This window comes from Balaenoptera musculus, chromosome 10, assembly GCF_009873245.2.
Source record: "Balaenoptera musculus isolate JJ_BM4_2016_0621 chromosome 10, mBalMus1.pri.v3, whole genome shotgun sequence".
Taxonomy (NCBI): domain Eukaryota; kingdom Metazoa; phylum Chordata; class Mammalia; order Artiodactyla; family Balaenopteridae; genus Balaenoptera; species Balaenoptera musculus.
The window spans coordinates 10,571,815-10,589,410 of NC_045794.1; the positions used below are offsets into that span (position 1 = coordinate 10,571,815).

Consider the following 17,596-nt stretch of genomic DNA (forward strand, 5'->3'; position numbering starts at 1 on the left):
TCTGAGGATAATGTGTAATTAACGTGATGTGATATGTTCCCTGTCGCGGGGGTGCAGGACACCATGGTAGGCAGTGCGGAGGACGCCCGTTCTACAGGTCAGAGCTCCTAGGAGAGGCTTCCAGTGTGTGGCTTCCAGGAAAAGTCAAGTGCACCACGGAAAGCTGAGCCACCACCAACTACCCACCTCCATTCTTCCAAATCCAGGACAGATGACCAAGTTGGTCGGCCTCTAAAGGGCAGGAACTATATTTTACTCCTCTTTTTATCTCCCAGAACCTGGCATATAACCAACCATCAGAAAAGGCGAGCAGGGACTTCTGAATGAGTGACACAGGGGGCGGGGAGTGGGAGGCGGGAGTGAGACCAAGCTGTGACAGAAAAGGGAGCGAGGGCACTGGGCACCCGGGCACACGCCCCCTGGACTTGGACTTTAAATGCCCTTGTTCTTAACCTCTGAAAATCATGCTCAAGAAACAGACTTAGGCTTAAGCACGTGTTGATAACAAAGCAACATCTAGGGCTCAGCCTGCTCTCCAAACCCACTAGCCCCTAACACTGTTCTTCCTCTGCAGATGACCCGGCCGCCTCTTCCTGCGGCTCCCAGCTGGTCCCGTGTTGAAATTCCTTGTGTGTAGCTCTGAGTAGAAGTCCACTCCTCCGGAGACGGAGCGGACGGGCTGATGGTGGTACTGGGGGTAGCTGGTCAAAGGCCCCTCGGGTGGGCTGTGCAGGCCAGCTCCTGAAGGAAACATAGGTGGTGATGCCATAGGCAGCTCGACGGGGCTCCTCTGAAGCTCTTACTGTGCTTGCACTTGAACTCCAGCACCAGCCGGGTGTATGTGTTGAAGGTGGTTGACAGCTGATGCCATGCAGCAGGTAAAGGAAACCCAGGCCGTGCTAGGGACAAATATACGAAAAAACTGGAATGTAAGACTGACTTCCTTACGGGTTTGAAAGAAAAATACCGGGATCCCTTCCTACTAGTCAGCTAGGCCGATGCCGCCTTAGGGATTTAAGGATCTCATGGTGTTGCCTTCCACCATGTTGCAGGTAAAGAGCTGTGGGCAAGAGGACTGAATTTGGTCTGTCTTAGGGTAGGTTCTGAATGTTTCCTAGTAAAAGACAATGACTCGTATAGTGTTAAAGTCAGGCTAGGAGTTTAACGGATTCATTTTCACTGCACTGATTAGCGTAAGTGCTGTGTTCTTTCATACCTGGTGGCTTATTTTACGTGTGTGTGTATACACACACACACACACACACACACACACACTCACCCCCCACCCTGCCACACAATTTTTTGGACGGTTGTTTCCCAAGCTACAGTTACCCTTGTATAATCTCCAAGATTCCATAGACCTGTAGCTCAGCTGGACACAGTGGACACAGCCCGAGGCACTACATCCCTCCTTTCCCTGACACACATACTTCCTGCCAGATACCTCTTCCATCTTCCTTGGTTTTGCACCTAGCTGTCTTAGGGTCCACAAAGTTGAGCCTCTGAGAGGCATTCAGGAAACACTGACTACACGTCTAGAGGTATTATTATAGGTTGCTCCAGTGGAATTTGCCTACTATGGAAACAGTGTGGTTCTTGGCTTACGGGAGTTTGTAAAGGATGGAAGAGATGCTGGAGATGAAGAGAAGCTGGATGGATTCAACAAAGAGGAAAAGACACCAGGAAACTGTATCAAACACATTCCTAAAAACTGGGGAAGTCAAACCCCTAAGTCTTCCATGATCATGGGAAGCCCAGGACACCAGGAGTGGTGTAGGTCGGGGGGGGGGGTGGTATTTCACAAGGCCAAGTGATGGGAGTTTTGAAGTCTGAGCTCTGCAGTTGAAATGCCCAGAATGGCTTGAAAATGGATAAAAGGTGAGAAACGATGAGTCTGGAAAATGAGCTAAACTGATCGGGTGGCTGATGGAGAGATCAAAGGCCCCTGAATCCAACAGCACATATTACACCGTGAGAAAAGGGGATGAGATCGTGTGATGGACATATATAGGCTTCCATATGCCTCTTTGGCACGGACTGTCTTTCCAGCGCTGTTAAGTGCTTAGCACTCGGCCCAGGTGGTTCATGTAGGTCCAAGTCAGCACCTGTGCAGTGAATGGAGAGCGATCCTCAAGGGAGAAGGTGAGGAACCCAAACAAACGGGGGTGTTTCCCTTGAAGGTGTGTGTTTCATCATGGTTGGTGCTTCCCTCTTAAGAGAAATCTAAACTAACTGAGCCCTCAGTTCTTTAAGGGTTAGAGAGAGACCGGTAGGGGAAGTTTCATTTCTATCACAGTTTGATGGAATAAGAATGGAAACAGGATGAAGTCGCTCTTCGTCACAGGAGAAGAGTGAGCCATTCATGGAATGGACTCCAATCCAGATTGCAAGGCTGATTCTTCATTTCTGTGTCTCCCAATACCTTGAATCATAAAGTATATAAAACAGAGAGCATCATTTCTGTAAGCCATGCAAAATTAGTCTCACTTCCCAAGGGCGTCATACGTATCAGGTGAAGAAGCACCTGTTACAGCTTTATCAGCAGAAAAAATAAGCCCGAGGAATCCACTCTGTACCTCCTCAGAAGGTGGGGAGGGAATGGGTGTGGGATGCTGGTCCAGCCCTCTGGGTGACTCATGCACATCTGGGATGAGGGATGAAGAGAAGGCAGAAGGACACAGAGCAAGCCTCTAGTTGAGGTGGACCAGGGAAGAGAAGAAAGGTGGAGGAGCATCTACTAAAAGGCCCAGCCACGATTCCAAGCATGGGGCCTCCAGTCTTCTGGACCCAAGTTGGCCGTTGCTTGGAAGACTTGTGAATACATCACACGGCCCGCCATCCCCAGAAGCCCTACAGAGGAAACAGGAAAGCAGCTCCCTTAGAGGCAGGCTGGCATTGCCATGTACAGGGAACACGATTCGGGAGCAACGTCCTCATTTGGCAGCAGGTACAACCTGTGTCGAGGCGTTCCATTACCCCGATGCCACCACATTCCAGGGAGACTACTCTGCAATGGGGGCTTCTCCTTGAAGGCATATTTGCAGTCGCTTCCCCAGATGTTTGGTTTCAAGCTGTGGGAACATTTCTGAGTCAATGCTGCACACAGGCTGCTGCTCTCTTTACTTCTTTCCCACCTGTATCCCTGTCCTTCGTCTACACGCATCTCTCACTTTATCCAACAGAGCGTGGAAAAGCTGTGTGTATGTCATGACTCAAAAGTAAACCAGACTGTATTGTACATAATGAGAAAACTTAAATGAAAATGAAAAATAAAAAGAGCCTAGAGAGAAATCATTTAGCAAAGGACATGATGATCTAATACAACATTTCACATGTTATTTCAATTTAAAATTAAAGACGCCTGTGCTGTTATCTCCTGGCTCCGTTCTTGAGACTGCCTTGGGGCTCCTTCTTCCCTTGGGACAGAGACTCCAGCCTTTCGGCTAGTGCTTCAAAGGTAGCAGAGGACACCCACCCTCCTCTCCAGCTCTGGAGATGCTCACCTGACAAGACGGAGAAGATGGCGGTGAAGGTGCTGAGCTTGAGGCCACAGCCGGGGTTCCCCGTGAATAGCAAGTCCATCAGTAGCAGGAAGAAGCTGATGAGTTCAAGTCCGATGTAGACGAATTGGACTCCCAGTGATAAGCACAGGATCTCTGTCAGAAACCAGAGGAAGAAGAACCCTCACCCTGACAGTTAACTAACTGAGCCGGCGGTGAACAAATGCTGCCCATGAGAAGTGGAGAGCCTCGTGGCACCAGAGGAGGAGACAGAGCTGAAAGCAGCTGGGACAGCCCTTAACCTGGGGCTCTGTGTTCTTACTCTGCTCAGTACCCAATACATAGCCAAGTACGCTTGATTGACTGTAAATACTCTTAGGGAGGTTTGAGAAGAAATCATCCAAGTTTCACCAAATCTTGCAGGGATATGACTTTGCTAGTTATCATTTTTGTTTCTCCTTTGTTTTGAAGTTTAATTTTGGACCAATCCATTTTGTTTCTCTTCTTCCTCCCCCCCATCCCCACCCCCGCCTTGCCCTCTTTGACTCCCTTCTATGTTACAATAAAATTATCGGGGGGCGGGGGAGGAAAAAAGGAAAAACCCAAGCTTTCTACATGGTTACTTGGCAACTGGAGTAGGTTAGAGCTGTTGGCGGATTTCTATTTGCGGACTTTATTTGTCCCTGCTGTTCCTATTTTGCATTCCTGCATAGGAATGAGAGTCAGCCTAGCAGGAGTTTGTGTCACCCTATAGGGCTCAGAAGAAGAGAAAAGCAAGAGATCACAGTACAGTTTAGATACTCAGAGGCCCAACTCAATGGCAACTAAATTCGTTATCAAAGCCACATACTTGCCCCAAGCCCCAAGGGAAGCTGGGGGACGAAAGCCTTCTCCATCAACCGCTTCCCTCCAAATCGGAGAGTGGGGTGACATGGGCCTTGCAACGTGGCAAATTCCAGTAGTCCTTTCTCACCTCTCTCGGTTGGTGGTGTGAGTTCAAGGAAACTTCGGCACCTCTCCCCTGAAACAGACAAGGTACAAGGCGATGAGGTGCTGCCCTGGACGAGGGATGCAGACTTTTCCCCAGTCCCATCCCAGGTACTGCTCCATTTGGTCCCACACAGGCCTGCCCAGCAGGTGGTAGGCAGGCAATGAATGTCTCTTTGGAAGCAGGGAAGGATGCATGGATGGATGAACAAAATAGGCCAGAGTCATCCAAGATGAATTTCTCTCTCAAGTCCTGATAATGAAGAGTACACTTCCCTGAGTCACCCCGGGGAATGTTCCCAGCATTGGTTCACCAGCACCTTTTGCTCCTGCTGTACCACTGGCCTGCAGGGCTCTAAATTGTTTCCGGGACTGGAGTTGAAGCAGTGCTAAGTGGCAGAATAATAACTCAAGTGTAAATGAAAATACACACGAATTATAATCCTGTCCCATCTCCTTTTCCCCTTAGCCTAAATCGGGGGAAGCAGCAGATTGCAAATTGTACACAGTTCTGGGCTTTAGAAAAACTTCACGACCAGGGGAATCTTTGCATGCTTTGAGCAGGGAGGAGGGGGTGTCCTCAACCCCACTGCTTCCTGCCCGAGGACGACCCTTACCTAACGGGCTGGCACAGTGCCTGCTTTGCGAGTGTGAGACCCAGCGGCGTGAGACCTGGGAGGGTCCGTCTGGGTCCACCTTCCACAGTCTAGTTATCCCCTCTGGGCTTCAGTTCCCCTACCTTTTCAATTGTAACAGTAACACTTAGAATGAGAACACCCTTTTGGGGTCTTATTTAAAGGCGATCTACTCTGATCCCTGCATCTCACAAATGAGAAAATCAAGGCCTGTAGGAATGAAGTTCTCCCTATAAGGTCACAGCTGGGCAGAGCCCGGGCTTTTTCTATGATATTCTCCTCGTTTTGTCTAGGCAACTCTAGCTCGCTGGGATGGAAATTCTCATAATGTTAAAGGTCTGCATGAGCACAGGGAACTCTACTTCACTTTGCTGTACGGTAGAAACTAACACAGCATTGTAAAACAGCTCTACCCCAATTTAAAAAAAAAAAAAAAAAGTCTGCATGAAACCCTTTAAGGGTAATGCTATTTGAAACCAGCGAGACTGGAGGTGAAACGCCAGATGGATGGACTTTGGGAAAGTCTAATGGGGAAGGGACACAGTGCAGAGTGGGGAGACCCCGAGGCGGAGGTGAGGCCCGGCGGGGGCGAGTGAGGGCCGTACAAAGAATCCCACTGATTCTTTGCCTGCATGAGATCCCTGGTGGGGAAAAGCTATCAGGTGGGTGGGGTGAGGGGCCACCTGGATCTCCCACGATTTCCTCACAGGAGAGCCACATGCCACTCCGGAAGGCACGGAAGGTGAAGCGGTCATCCCCAGTCTCCCAGCTGTATTGCGCCACCTGCTGGGATGATGCGTCGGCGCTGCTCCCATGCAATGGCACCGGCACATCAACGCACTTGGCTGGCAGACATTTCCAGCACAGGGGCTGAGGCACCTTCTGTATGCCCACAGACCAGTAGTTGCTGAGCAGGGGTGCTGTGGAGAGGCTGAGTGACAGCATGTTGAGGAAGGCAGATAGGCATGTCCATTGGTCAGAAACGGCCTTCGGGAGCTCCATCTGTAACAGACAAACACAAGAGCGGAGCCCGATTTCAGAACCTCCTCGGAGATCAGTGCCCTCCCCTGCGGCTCCCTAAGCTCGAGCCACTTTCCTCCAACAAGACGGGCACAACGAGCCACAGGGAGTTTTCTCCAAGTAGCCGTGAGGCAGCTCGGGCCCCAGGAGTGGCCCAGAGTAGGCACCGTAGTGATGATGTTCATTTAAGCCGGACCTTATTATATTAAAACGCTTATTGGGGATAATCTGAATAAGCATCAGATAATAATGAGATTAAGCCACTGCGCTAGTATCTATCTGGTTGAGAAAAAGAATTGGGAGCTCTCCAAATGCTCCTGCTGGTAATTTTTGCCTTTGTCTTCATTGAAAGGTAGCAGCACTGACTTGTGGAGGTATTTGTTATTGTGACAACGTAAGTTTTGGATGTCTTCCTCCCTGCGTTAGATTCCTCTGAGAGGAGTAAAGGGGCATATATCCTATCAACGAATGTTAAAGTGGATCATCCCTGGGGGAGCAGATAGAGGCACTGGGCCCTTGAGGATAAGAGGGCAGTGGGCCAACTGGGATGGGGGGATGCCGCGACCTTTGGAGAGGAGAGGAAGCTGTGGGTTCTCAGAGGGGTGGCGATATGGGTCCAGCTTCCAAACGCCAGCTGGCTGCATGGTACCCATGGAGGCTGGACGCCGAGTGCTGTGACCTTGGAGACACGGGACGGTGCCCTTGGTGGGTGGACAAGGAACGCGCAGGGCCGGGCCCACAGACTGATGCAGCCGCGGTGCCTGACTCCCGGGGGTAAGCCAGTGCGTGGCAGCAGAATGAACGTGGCCCGGGCAGCTCTGGCTGGGGCCCCTGACCTCGTCATTTTTAGCCTAAGAGAAGAGAAGGGCGGGCTGAAAAAGTCCACTATTAGATATTTCAACGTTGGGGAGTGGTGGCTTGGAGCCAGATTTAAGCTGATTTAGAAAAATAAAGAAATCTGACAGGTTTCAGATTTTGAGACCTTTGCATTACGAAGCGGTTTGTACTGTTATATTAATACATACCGAATGGAGAAGAAGCCCATACTTAGTTGCTGACAGACACTTCTTAAAGTAAACCATCTTGAGCCTTCTAGGCGATCGCTCATATCAGAATTAATCAGACCCAAATCTGCTTAGCTTAAGAGATGTAAATAAAACCATAGCTAAATGAGACAGGCCCATCTCCTCTCATCACCTCCAGCTTAACGTTTTCTACATTAAACAGGGAACTTTCTCTTAGAAACATAACAGTTTGTTCTTCAAACTGTTATGTCAGTGCATACCACAGACAAAGTGCAGGTTTTTTTTTTTATGGCAATAAGAAATATATCAGATTCACATGTATATAAAAAGCCAGTAAGCAAAACGTATGATGAAACAGCTTCTGAAAAGCAATTTGCTAATATGATTTTTTTTAAGCACTCAACAAATTAACTCCACCAAGAATTTTCTGGATGACCCTGCTGAGGACTCAAAAGCCATGGCATCCGGAAGGGGGATGATCTTATATTGCCAGATACGGGAGTCATTATGAGGCCCCCTTCTTCCTGCAAAAGAATGTTTTATTCTTGTTTTTAGTTATGAAAATCCTATTGGCTTTTGTCATTGTTCTGTTACTATGAGTTAGTTATCCTTTCTATTTTTATATCCACTGCTTGACTAGGAAAATAGACTTCAAGGTAAAACATCTTCATCAATCATCCTGTATAAAAGTAGAACTAAGGATTTATGCAATTCTACATTTTCGACAACTTTATTTTCAATCACATCACATCAGATTTTAATTCTACCCTCAATCCATTTCAAATCATATATATTTGTAAGTTATTCTTCAGGCTGTTCCGAAATAAGAATCATGAACCACAGTGCAACCACTTTGTAGCAGCACTAAGGTGACAAGCAAATTAAGGAATTGAGAAGCAGAGAATGAAAAAGAGCTTAGAATGAAGCCCAGAGAGGTTGTTTCCAGGAGTGTCCAGCAAGGACAGACTCAAGGAGCCTCATTTAATCATCGAATGAGAATCCATTCAACAGTATTTTCAAGAATTATCTTCAACACCCGCAGTGCCATGCCCTGCATCACATATTTTATTCCTCCCTCCAAAATATGCCTTTTCTCACTAGGATCCAGATACTTGGGGCTGTACTGATAAGCCCCAAGCCAAGGGGACTATTTACTCTCTAGAAAAGGGACAGGGTGTGGCTTCCCTGCTCAGATCACTAGGAAGTACATAGATGTGAAAATGTCAGTAATTCTTCCACTGACGTAGGTTAACAGAAAACCCTCAGATTTAACATAGGCTAGTAAGGAGAGCAAATTGATGAGACTGGCACATCTCTTAAAAGAATCAGGTGCAAACCAGCTATGGAATCTATGTTCTGAGTAATAAGAGAGGGAAGCTGGTTACCTTGGCCGTGGTCAGCATCCCCCTCCCACCCCTCCCCTCTACCTCATATTTTTTTGGAGTACCTCATGATTAAATGCTGCCTTGCAGGGAACTTGGGCATTTAATAATTGACCGTGCAATCATGACCCAGCTGTTCTGGGAGATTACACAGGAGAGCTTGCCAGTGGGGATCTGGGATTCAGCATAAGAAGCAAGAACCTGGACCTCTGCATGTGCAGAGGGAAATTTCTTTAAAGAGTACATGATCACTGAGTTTCCATCTCACTGCCATTCCCTAGGTAACTAGTGTGAATGGACTGGTCTTGATTTTATGGCAGACAAAATATTCCAGAGTCACCATTACTACAAAATACTACATTCCCTTGTGTTGGGTTTTCCATCCCTTTAATAAACTCTGTGACCTGCAGTGTCAGGGCCTCATGGAGCCATGGGTATGAAAAGGCTTCTTGGTGTCGTGGGTGGTCTCCACCGTCCAGTTAGCGATATTAGTAAGGATTATTACAACATCCTGAGACCGTCAGAGTGTTAGATAGGGTTGGGGGTGAGGATGCAGTTGGAGGAGGGTTGGAGAGAAATAAATCCCAGGGTCAGCAATGCTATAGCTATCTACCATTTCTCTCCCAATCTTTGGGCAAAGGGATAAAATTTTTTATTTTTTAAAAAATCATTTCTAAAACAAACAAAAAAAACGAATCTGGCAAATCAATAAGGGTTTGATTGCATCTCTTCTTGCCGTCAGTCCCCTAGAAGTACAAATTGTGCTTTCTGTACTCAAAAATTGTACCAAGTGGGATGAGAAGGCGGGAAGACTGCTGTGAGTTCATCCTCCTCCCCTTGACAGATACTCTTTCTTCCTGGAATGTCTTCTCTTTTACCTGGTGATCTGCTTCTCATCAAGATTAATAAAAGTCACTCATTCTTTAAAAATGTTGCTTCCTGGGGCTCCCCTGGTGGCGCAGTGGTTGAGAATCTGCCTGCCAATGCAGGGTACACGGGTTCGAGCCCTGGTCTGGGAAGATCCCACATGCCGCGGAGCAACTAGGCCCGTGAGCCACAACTACTGAGCCTGCGCATCTGGAGCCTGTGCTCCGCAACAAGAGAGGCCGCGATAGTGAGAGGCCCGCGCACCGCGATGAAGAGCGGCCCCCGCTAGCCACAACTAGAGAAAGCCCTCGCACAGGGGCGAAGACCCAACACAGCCATAAATAAATAAATAAATACTTAAAAAAAAAAAAATTTGCTTCCTAAGAACAGTTCCCTTTGCTTTGTCCTTGTCACACTGTACCCCTCCCATGACGCTTTCTATATTCCATTCTAATTGTTTGCCTTGACTGTAAAGTCCTCAAAGGTTGCTGCTTGTTCAAGAGCAGTAGGTCTCAATTCTGACTGAGCATCAGAACAATCTTTGCAACTTTGGAAGATATGCAGATTCCTGGGCTCCATCCTGAGCTGCCATTGTGGTTCTGGGGTGAGGCCCAGGAATCTGTAATTTTAGAAAGATTTTGGTACCCAACCAGGGATGGACTTCTGGTTTCCGGTTCTGCATGTGAGAACCTTGGGAGTCACCACTCTGACCAAAAAACAAGTAAAAAGCTGAACAGACTGAAAACTATATAGCCAGGGGATTAATGTACCATAAAATCACACCTCTTTGATTCACTTTGGGCTGACATTTAATGAAAGCCTCTCTACCCTGCCCTGCCCTTCTGCCACCTTGTCCAGATTTGCCACCAACCAAGTCATGGTCTTCCCATCCTATGTTTGTGCAGTTGGTTTAGGGAATCAAAGGCAGGCTTCCCTCGGAGCATTTGAATTGGCCCACACTCCAGCCAAATGAGTCTGTCACCGGATATGTTCTCTACTCTTAACAGCACGTTTTACACATGTCCTTCTGTCCAGGCGTGATGTCTGTATCACCCAAATGGCCCTTTCTTCACGGTGACAGAACTCCCTCTCTTTTGGGAGGAGGGAGCAGGGATGCTTGTGGTCACTTTTTACCCCTGAATTGGCTGTTGGTCTCTAGGCTGCAGTTTTCATCTCAACGCTGGGGGGCACTATCTCCCCATATTTTCCCTCTTCGGACACAAGCTTCCCCCACCAGTTGGCAAAGGTGGGTGGAGGTGGCTGCCCGCTGGGCAGGCTGGCACTCTCGCTTTTTCTTCTTCCCTTGGCCTCCTCCCCACACACGAATCTATAGAAGCCGTGCGTCAGCCTTCTGGAATTCAGGGCTCAGAAAGAACTCTGAGGCCATCCAGCTGCTCCCCTGAGGACATCTTGTAAGACTGTTTGCTGTGGCACATTTTTTTGTGTGGCCAGTTTTAGTTTTCAGTAACTCAATAGGTCCTCATATACTTCCCATGGGAAATACAACTCCGCAGTAACAGAAAATATTGTTAGCCAATGTTTCCTGATGAGTTTTGCGCACATTTTTCCCTACTTAATCGTATCCTCATTCCCTTTCCACCCCAGAACAGTGAGCAATTCTTTTCCTTTCTCTCTGCTTCCACCCTTCAAATACTTGGAGACACTTCTCATATCCCGCTTGAGTCACCGTTTGGCACAGTACTCTGTCTTTGGGTTTTTATTGCCTCTGCTCATGAACCGTGCCCCCTGTGTCTTAATAGCCCGAAGTGTGCCTTCTCCAGGGAAAAGGGGATGGGAGTGGCAGAGTCTCAGGTGGGTCACATGAGGAGGTCTAGAGGTGGATTTCGAGAGTGTAGCTGATGAAACCTCAGCTTTGTGGTCCCCCACTTACTCAGGCCCCTTCCAAGATGCTGTTACCTAATTTGTACTTGTCATTTTGTATTATTTTTCTTAAAGAGGGCCTCTCAAATTATATTATTTTAGCCCTTCCCAAAGCCTGAATCTACCCCTTGGGAGGCTGTGCATTTAGTGTGTGTCCTTGACTGGCTGGCTGGCTCCGAGCTGTGACCAATGTTGAGACCACCCCCCTTCCCTCCCCAAGGACCCTGGGCCACAATGTCTAATTTCCTCTTTTTGACAAAACATGAGTTTCTCTGCCTGGCCACAAAAATCAGAGCCCAGCATCCCACTCACTTCCTTTCATTGTAATTTGGGCATGTTAATCTTTTTTTTTTCTTCTCTTAGGACAGAAAAAGTAATCACTAGTCAATGCCACATACATATAATTTGGTTAGGCTCAGAAGCTCATGATTCAAGACAGATGAGAAGATTCCACATCTCAAAACAATATTGAACTTTTGTGTGTTGGACTTTTACCATCTCAGGATTGACCTCACAGGGATGTATGTGCGACTGAACATTTATGACATCACAAAGCCAAGGGCTGGGACTAACCTAGTCTTGCTAAGGTCTTAAGTCGCCATGCCCTGCACTGTGCAAAACCACATTTACTAGGTATGAATGAAGAGAAACTGGTCTTGGGACACCCACACTTACTTTGTAAACAGGAATTCAATTTGCTTTGTGATTACGCTGAAGGTTAGAAGTGATTAAAACAATGGGTAAGAATGCTGAGATGTTGAGCAGTGGAAGATTGTATAGCACACCACTTCCCTCAGGTCCAAGCCTGGGGCTACAGGATCCCCATTTTTTTTTTTTTTTTTTTTTCATATATCCATTCTGGCATTTTGTCCCAAGAGAGGTTTGTTTGGGACAGATAGTAGTATCTCTGTCCTTCTCCCAGGAGTCAGATTTCTGACCCAGGCCCTGTTAACTAACTCCTTTCTGTTACTCAGTAGACAAAAGGCTGGAATGAAGAGTAAATGTTTTGGTTGTCACTGGCTCTGATCTACACTGCCCTGTTCTCTGTTCCAGCGTGTTCTACTGTGTGCCTCTCTCATGTAACTCATCATGTGGTTTACTTGGCTGTTCTGCCCACTTGACTAAGTTTCTAGATACAGTAGCAACTATGCTTTATTCATTGTTGATCCTCAGAGCCTAGCCCTAACAGCCACAAATGAATGGAATGAATGAATTAAGTGTGAAATGGAAACCAGGCTCATGAATACAATTAGAATACAATTAGGAAGACTATGGGTGAAGATAAGATAATGAAGAAAGGTGTTCAAACAGCCTTCTATTGTAGAGGAAACACGAATCCTCCTGCTTCACATACAGAAGAGCAGTGAGAAGCTAAAAAGAGGGTCCACAGGTCCACAGGAACACCCTATGCCTTTCTACACAGATGCACCCAGAGTTTCATCAAACAGACCCTCTGCCAATACATTTCCTCCCACCTGTGGAAACATTCCTGCTGTTTGACCAGCCAAGCCCAGAAAACAGCAATGATCTCATGAACCAGTATTATCTTCAGTTCACAGACACCAGGGTACAATCAGATTGCTCACAAGCCAGTGACAGATTGGAAATGTTATGTCCTTTCCCAAGCTCGTTGATTCCCCACTGACTGGAGCCCTTTCGGCTGACATATCTTGGAACCGTTCGAGCTTTCGAAGCTCTAAATTACAATTTTTACTTCAATGCCTGACATGTGACTCATTTATTAACGAAGATAAAGAAGGTTCACACAGGACATTTTTGATATCTGCCTCCCAGCCCTAAAGGGAAGACTAATGCCGCTAAAATGCCCATGCCGAGTATCCAAAATACTAACACCACTCTAGGACACTGAGCTCTGGGATTTCCTAGCGTCAGGTTAATTCTCATGTAACCATGCTTTATGTCCACATGACCCTAGGGGCTCACAGAATAAAAAACGACTCCTGTCTTCCTAACATGGGTCCCGGAGTTTTGGGAACACCTACTTATGTGCAGTGGGAAGGCCCAAAGAAAAGCATCTGGGGGCCTCTCCTCTCTGTGCCTTTTCCCTTTCCGCTTTTTAATGGAATTGTTTGAGGGCTTTTGCTAATGCAGTCATTTCCAGGAGAGGAAGCCGCCTTTCTTCCATGCCGCAAGCAGCTGGAGTGAATCAGAGGGGCAGCCCATCCGCACATCCTGTGGGGCAATCGCTCACGCTGGGGTGACAGAGCCCTCGTGGCCTGCTTGGGGAGGGGGTGAGGGTGGTGGTGGTGGGGGGTGGGTCTCGGGGACCGATGGGTGGGGCGGGGTTCTAACGCGAGAAGCCTCTCGAGGGGTGCTTAGGGCGCGGCCCCGGGCGGGCAGCACTGGGCTGCCCCGTTTCCATCCCGCGTGCGTCCCCCTCGTCCCTTCCTCTCCTCCTGCCCCCGGCAGCCGCGAGGCCCGAGCATAGGCGAGTGCCCGCCGCCATCCCGCAGCCCCCTCCCTCCCGGAGTAACACCCCAGCCCAAGGTTTACTACGCCTCCCGGTCGCCTAGCAGCGGGCGCGCGTTGCCATGGCGACGCGCGGGCGCGTGCTTTGAATTGTTTGGCTAGGCTCCGCCCAGCGGCCGAGCGCCAGAAGGTCCCGAGCGGGTGGGGCTCCCCGCCAGGGCCCTTCGGGCCCTCCATCTTCCTGCGGGGACCGGAGCGGCGGCCCGGGGCCCCTCCCAGGCGGGGCGGGCGGAGGGAGTGCGGAGACCCTGCCCATCCCCTGAATTCCGAGCACCGGCTGGTGGGCCGAGGGTCGGGAGGAGCCGGGTGCCTTGGAATCCAGTCAAGGCTTTCCCCGCCCCCTGCCCTTCCCCTGAACTTACTCTCCCGGCTCCAGTTCTGCCGGAAGGCCGTGCCTTTGCCTCATTTCGTGGGTCCAAGAGGCTAAACTTCGGGGCCACGAACCCTCAGCAGATCTGAGTTCTAGTCACTGCTCTACCCACGACCCCAGGACGGGACTAAAGATTTTGGCCAAGTTCCCTAATCTCCCCGAGCGACTGTTTTCTCAGAGGCGAATTAGAAAGAGTTTGACCTTCACGGTTCTGCTGTGAAGATCAAAAGCGGTGGAGTGAACGTGGAAAGGAAGAGGACGGACCCCTTCCGTGTCCTGGACGGCTTACCAGTCCCTCCACAGACATTTAATCCTCACAACCAGCCCGAAGGAGAGGCGGCCGCTCCGTTCTAGACGCGAGTCCGATTCCCAGAGGCTGACTCGCTCAAGGCCACAGCGCTGGTAAATATTGGAAACGTCCTGAGCCATGGCCTGTCCGCCCCGCAGCGAAGGGGAGGCCCAGTCACCTTAACCATCGCCCAGATTGAGGCCCAGTTAGGAGAACGCACACAGAATGAGGTGACGGATTGCGTACTTTAAACTTCACGGATTTATACCGATAAACAGACTCTCCCATATTTCCTCTGTATCTCTCCTCATAGACCAACAAAATGTTTTTTCACTGTGGCTGGCTTTCCTGTCCTATGCCTGTCCACTTCTGAGGGTTCTCTTATTTGTGATCTATTCACTTAGGGAGCTTCTGAACCAGGCAAGCGGGCTGAGCCCACCATGAGCTCTTCTCCGCGGCCCCAGAAGGATCTCTTTCCTAGAACCCGTCCTATCCTTTCTTCTGAGATCCCTAAATTCCAGCCCATGAACAGCACACCACATTGCTCTGTGTGTTTTATTTCTCTGGCTAATTGTAAGCTTCATTTTTCTTTCCTGAGAAAGGCAAGATATAGGAGAATGAACATTGCCTTTTTTTGTTAGTAACCCTGAGAGCTGCAGTTTGGTAGTTCCCAACTTTCTCAAAATGGGAGGCAAGTCCCTTCCAGATGTGGGTTCTACCCTAAACAAGCCAAGACATCTTTGCTGGCTGTGAGTGTCTTTCTGGGTCTGGAAGCATCTCTGCAGATTCTTTGAGACCAGAAAGAACCTAAGGTCATGCTATCCTCCTTAGTTCCAGCAGATTTCCCATCAGAGCTGGCTTTGAGTGGGGCCATGGGGCTGCCTCACCATCTCTTTCTGTTCACTAGAGTGATACACATCTTTATCGCTGCCATGGTCGTTGGGCCTTCTACCGGGGACCAGATTTTGTAACAGGAATCATACAGATGGAGAGGAAAAAAGAAGAGCTAGAAGACGCTAAGCTGCCCTGGGAACAGAGAGGAAAAGTATGATAAGAGTCAAAGGAGGAAGAAATGGAAGTTTTAATGGAAGATGATGAAAAAACAAGAGGCCAAGGTAGGGACATCACCAGGTTTATCCATAAAAACTGGGCTTGAGTAACACATTTTTACTGCATTTCGGATAATCCTACCGTGTGTTCTCAAGCTCCTTACCTTGAGCATGTGAAATAAATTGATGAATTTGTATAACACCTATTACCAATCCAACATTAAGAGTACTATACATGAGATAGCCCTGAGATTTCAGAATTCAAGGTACCTACCTTCTGGGTGAGAGAAACATTTTGAGTCAGCTGAGAGGAATTGCTCATTCACTTTTGAAGTTCTGAGGCCAAGGGGTTTCAGTGTTTCTTCTGCTCTGTCTTAATCGGTTGCATGGGATGAGGATGGAGTTGAAGATGAATCAAGGCCCCTCTTGCCAGCAGAGGGGTCAGGTGGTGTGACGTGGGCTGGAGATGATGAAGAGGATATCCTGCAGCCAGGACACCTATGTAGGTGGGGCTGGCTGACACAGGAGGCTGCCTCTGTGACATCACAGTGGCAGCAGGGGTCTCCCTGCTGCGCCCTCTGCCTCATCCCCCCACTCTCAGAAGGACTGGGGCCACTCCGGGGGTACCTATCGGAGGCCTGGGTGTCTTCTCTGTCATCTGGATCAGTGCTTTGATTACTATGCATAAGAATCACCTGGGCATCTTAGTAAACGATCAGATTCTGAAGGTTGGGGATGGCTCCCACGTGAAAGTGACCAGACCACATGGGGTTGTAAGACCCTAGACCAGTGCTGACAAAGAGAAATGAGATATGACGTAATTTAAAATTTTCTAGTAGCCACATTAAAAAAAGGAAAATGGACACACACCCTGAAATACAACAATGATATCTTATGCAGTGCTGTCGTCAAAGTCAAATGCAGTCCTCCCCCAAACGATAAAGTTGGGTTCAATGGAAAAATAATTTACACTGTTTCCATTTTTATTTATTTATTTATTTACTATTTTTGGCCGCATCTTGTGGCGTGCAAGATTTAGTTCCCTGACCAAGGATTGAACCCATGCCCCCTGCACTGGAAGCTCGGAGCCTTAACCACTGGACCGCCAGGGCAATCCTGCTTCCATTTTTGAAATTTCAATTAAAATGAAATAAAATTAGAAATCCAGTGCCTCAGTTGCACTCCGCCGAGGGCTTTGAGGACTGCGTAGCTGCATGTGGCTAAACTGGGCTACTGGACATCTCAGCTCTAGACCATTCCCAGAAAAGACAGTGATGTACAGAAATTAGCACTCTAAAGGACTAGTATCTGGAAACTAGTAGGTGTTCACTAATATTATTTTAAGAAGTACATAATGAGGATTTGGGGGCTGTTAACACTGAGACGTAACTCTGAGGCTTAAAGAGAGTTTTCCAGCCAAGGGTCTGGCTGGGGACTTTCTGCCCTGTGAAGTGTCATGCTCAGTCCACCTCTGAGCTTTTACTTGGGGGCCCCTCACTGGGACTCCTTTTTCTTCCTTGTCACCCCACGTAAATCCTACATGACCTTCAGGGCACACAATTCCAACCTCAATTCAGCCAAAAGTCCTGCCTTGTTATTCTAGCCCTCATTTCTCTCCCTTGCCTTTGAGCTTGCATAGCATGGATGGCCCAGCTGCACTATGGGAGCTTCTTTCCGGGGGCTCTTGTGCTGCTTGCTATGCTTCAGGTGTGTTAGCCTGTCTCTCTCATGAGATCCTAAGCTGCTGAAGGACAGACCTACTTCTTTACTTTGATTGTGCTTAATATAGCGTTAAGGGCGTAATAGCTGCTCAATAAATATTATTTGATTTAATGAGCTAAGGTACCTAAGTAAATGTCCGAGAGAGAACATCAGATCTCAAAGTACCAATAACTTGAACAAAAGGAATAACATGCCTCGTTCTCAGAATGTCTCAATTTGATCAAGATGTCAGTTCTCCCTAAGTTAATTTATAAATGTAATGGAACCCTAATACAAATACTAGTGAGCATTTAAAAAGAGACAGATTGATATTAAAGTTCCTATGAAAAAACAAATGCCCAAGACTAGCTAGGAAACCACTGGAAAGAAGGAGCTCTGA

At 48.1% G+C, this 17,596-nt stretch overlaps 1 protein-coding gene across 1 annotated transcript; it reads right to left on the minus strand.

Moving 5' to 3' along the window:
* Positions 1–551: 551 nt before the first annotated feature.
* On the minus strand, positions 552–15,817 carry GSG1 (germ cell associated 1). The gene is given in 9 exon segments (XM_036866471.1): positions 552–634; positions 637–729; positions 732–855; positions 857–899; positions 2,739–2,850; positions 3,504–3,656; positions 4,474–4,521; positions 5,806–6,124; positions 15,770–15,817. Coding segments are annotated over 9 exon segments (1,023 nt in total).
* Positions 15,818–17,596: the final 1,779 nt, after the last annotated feature.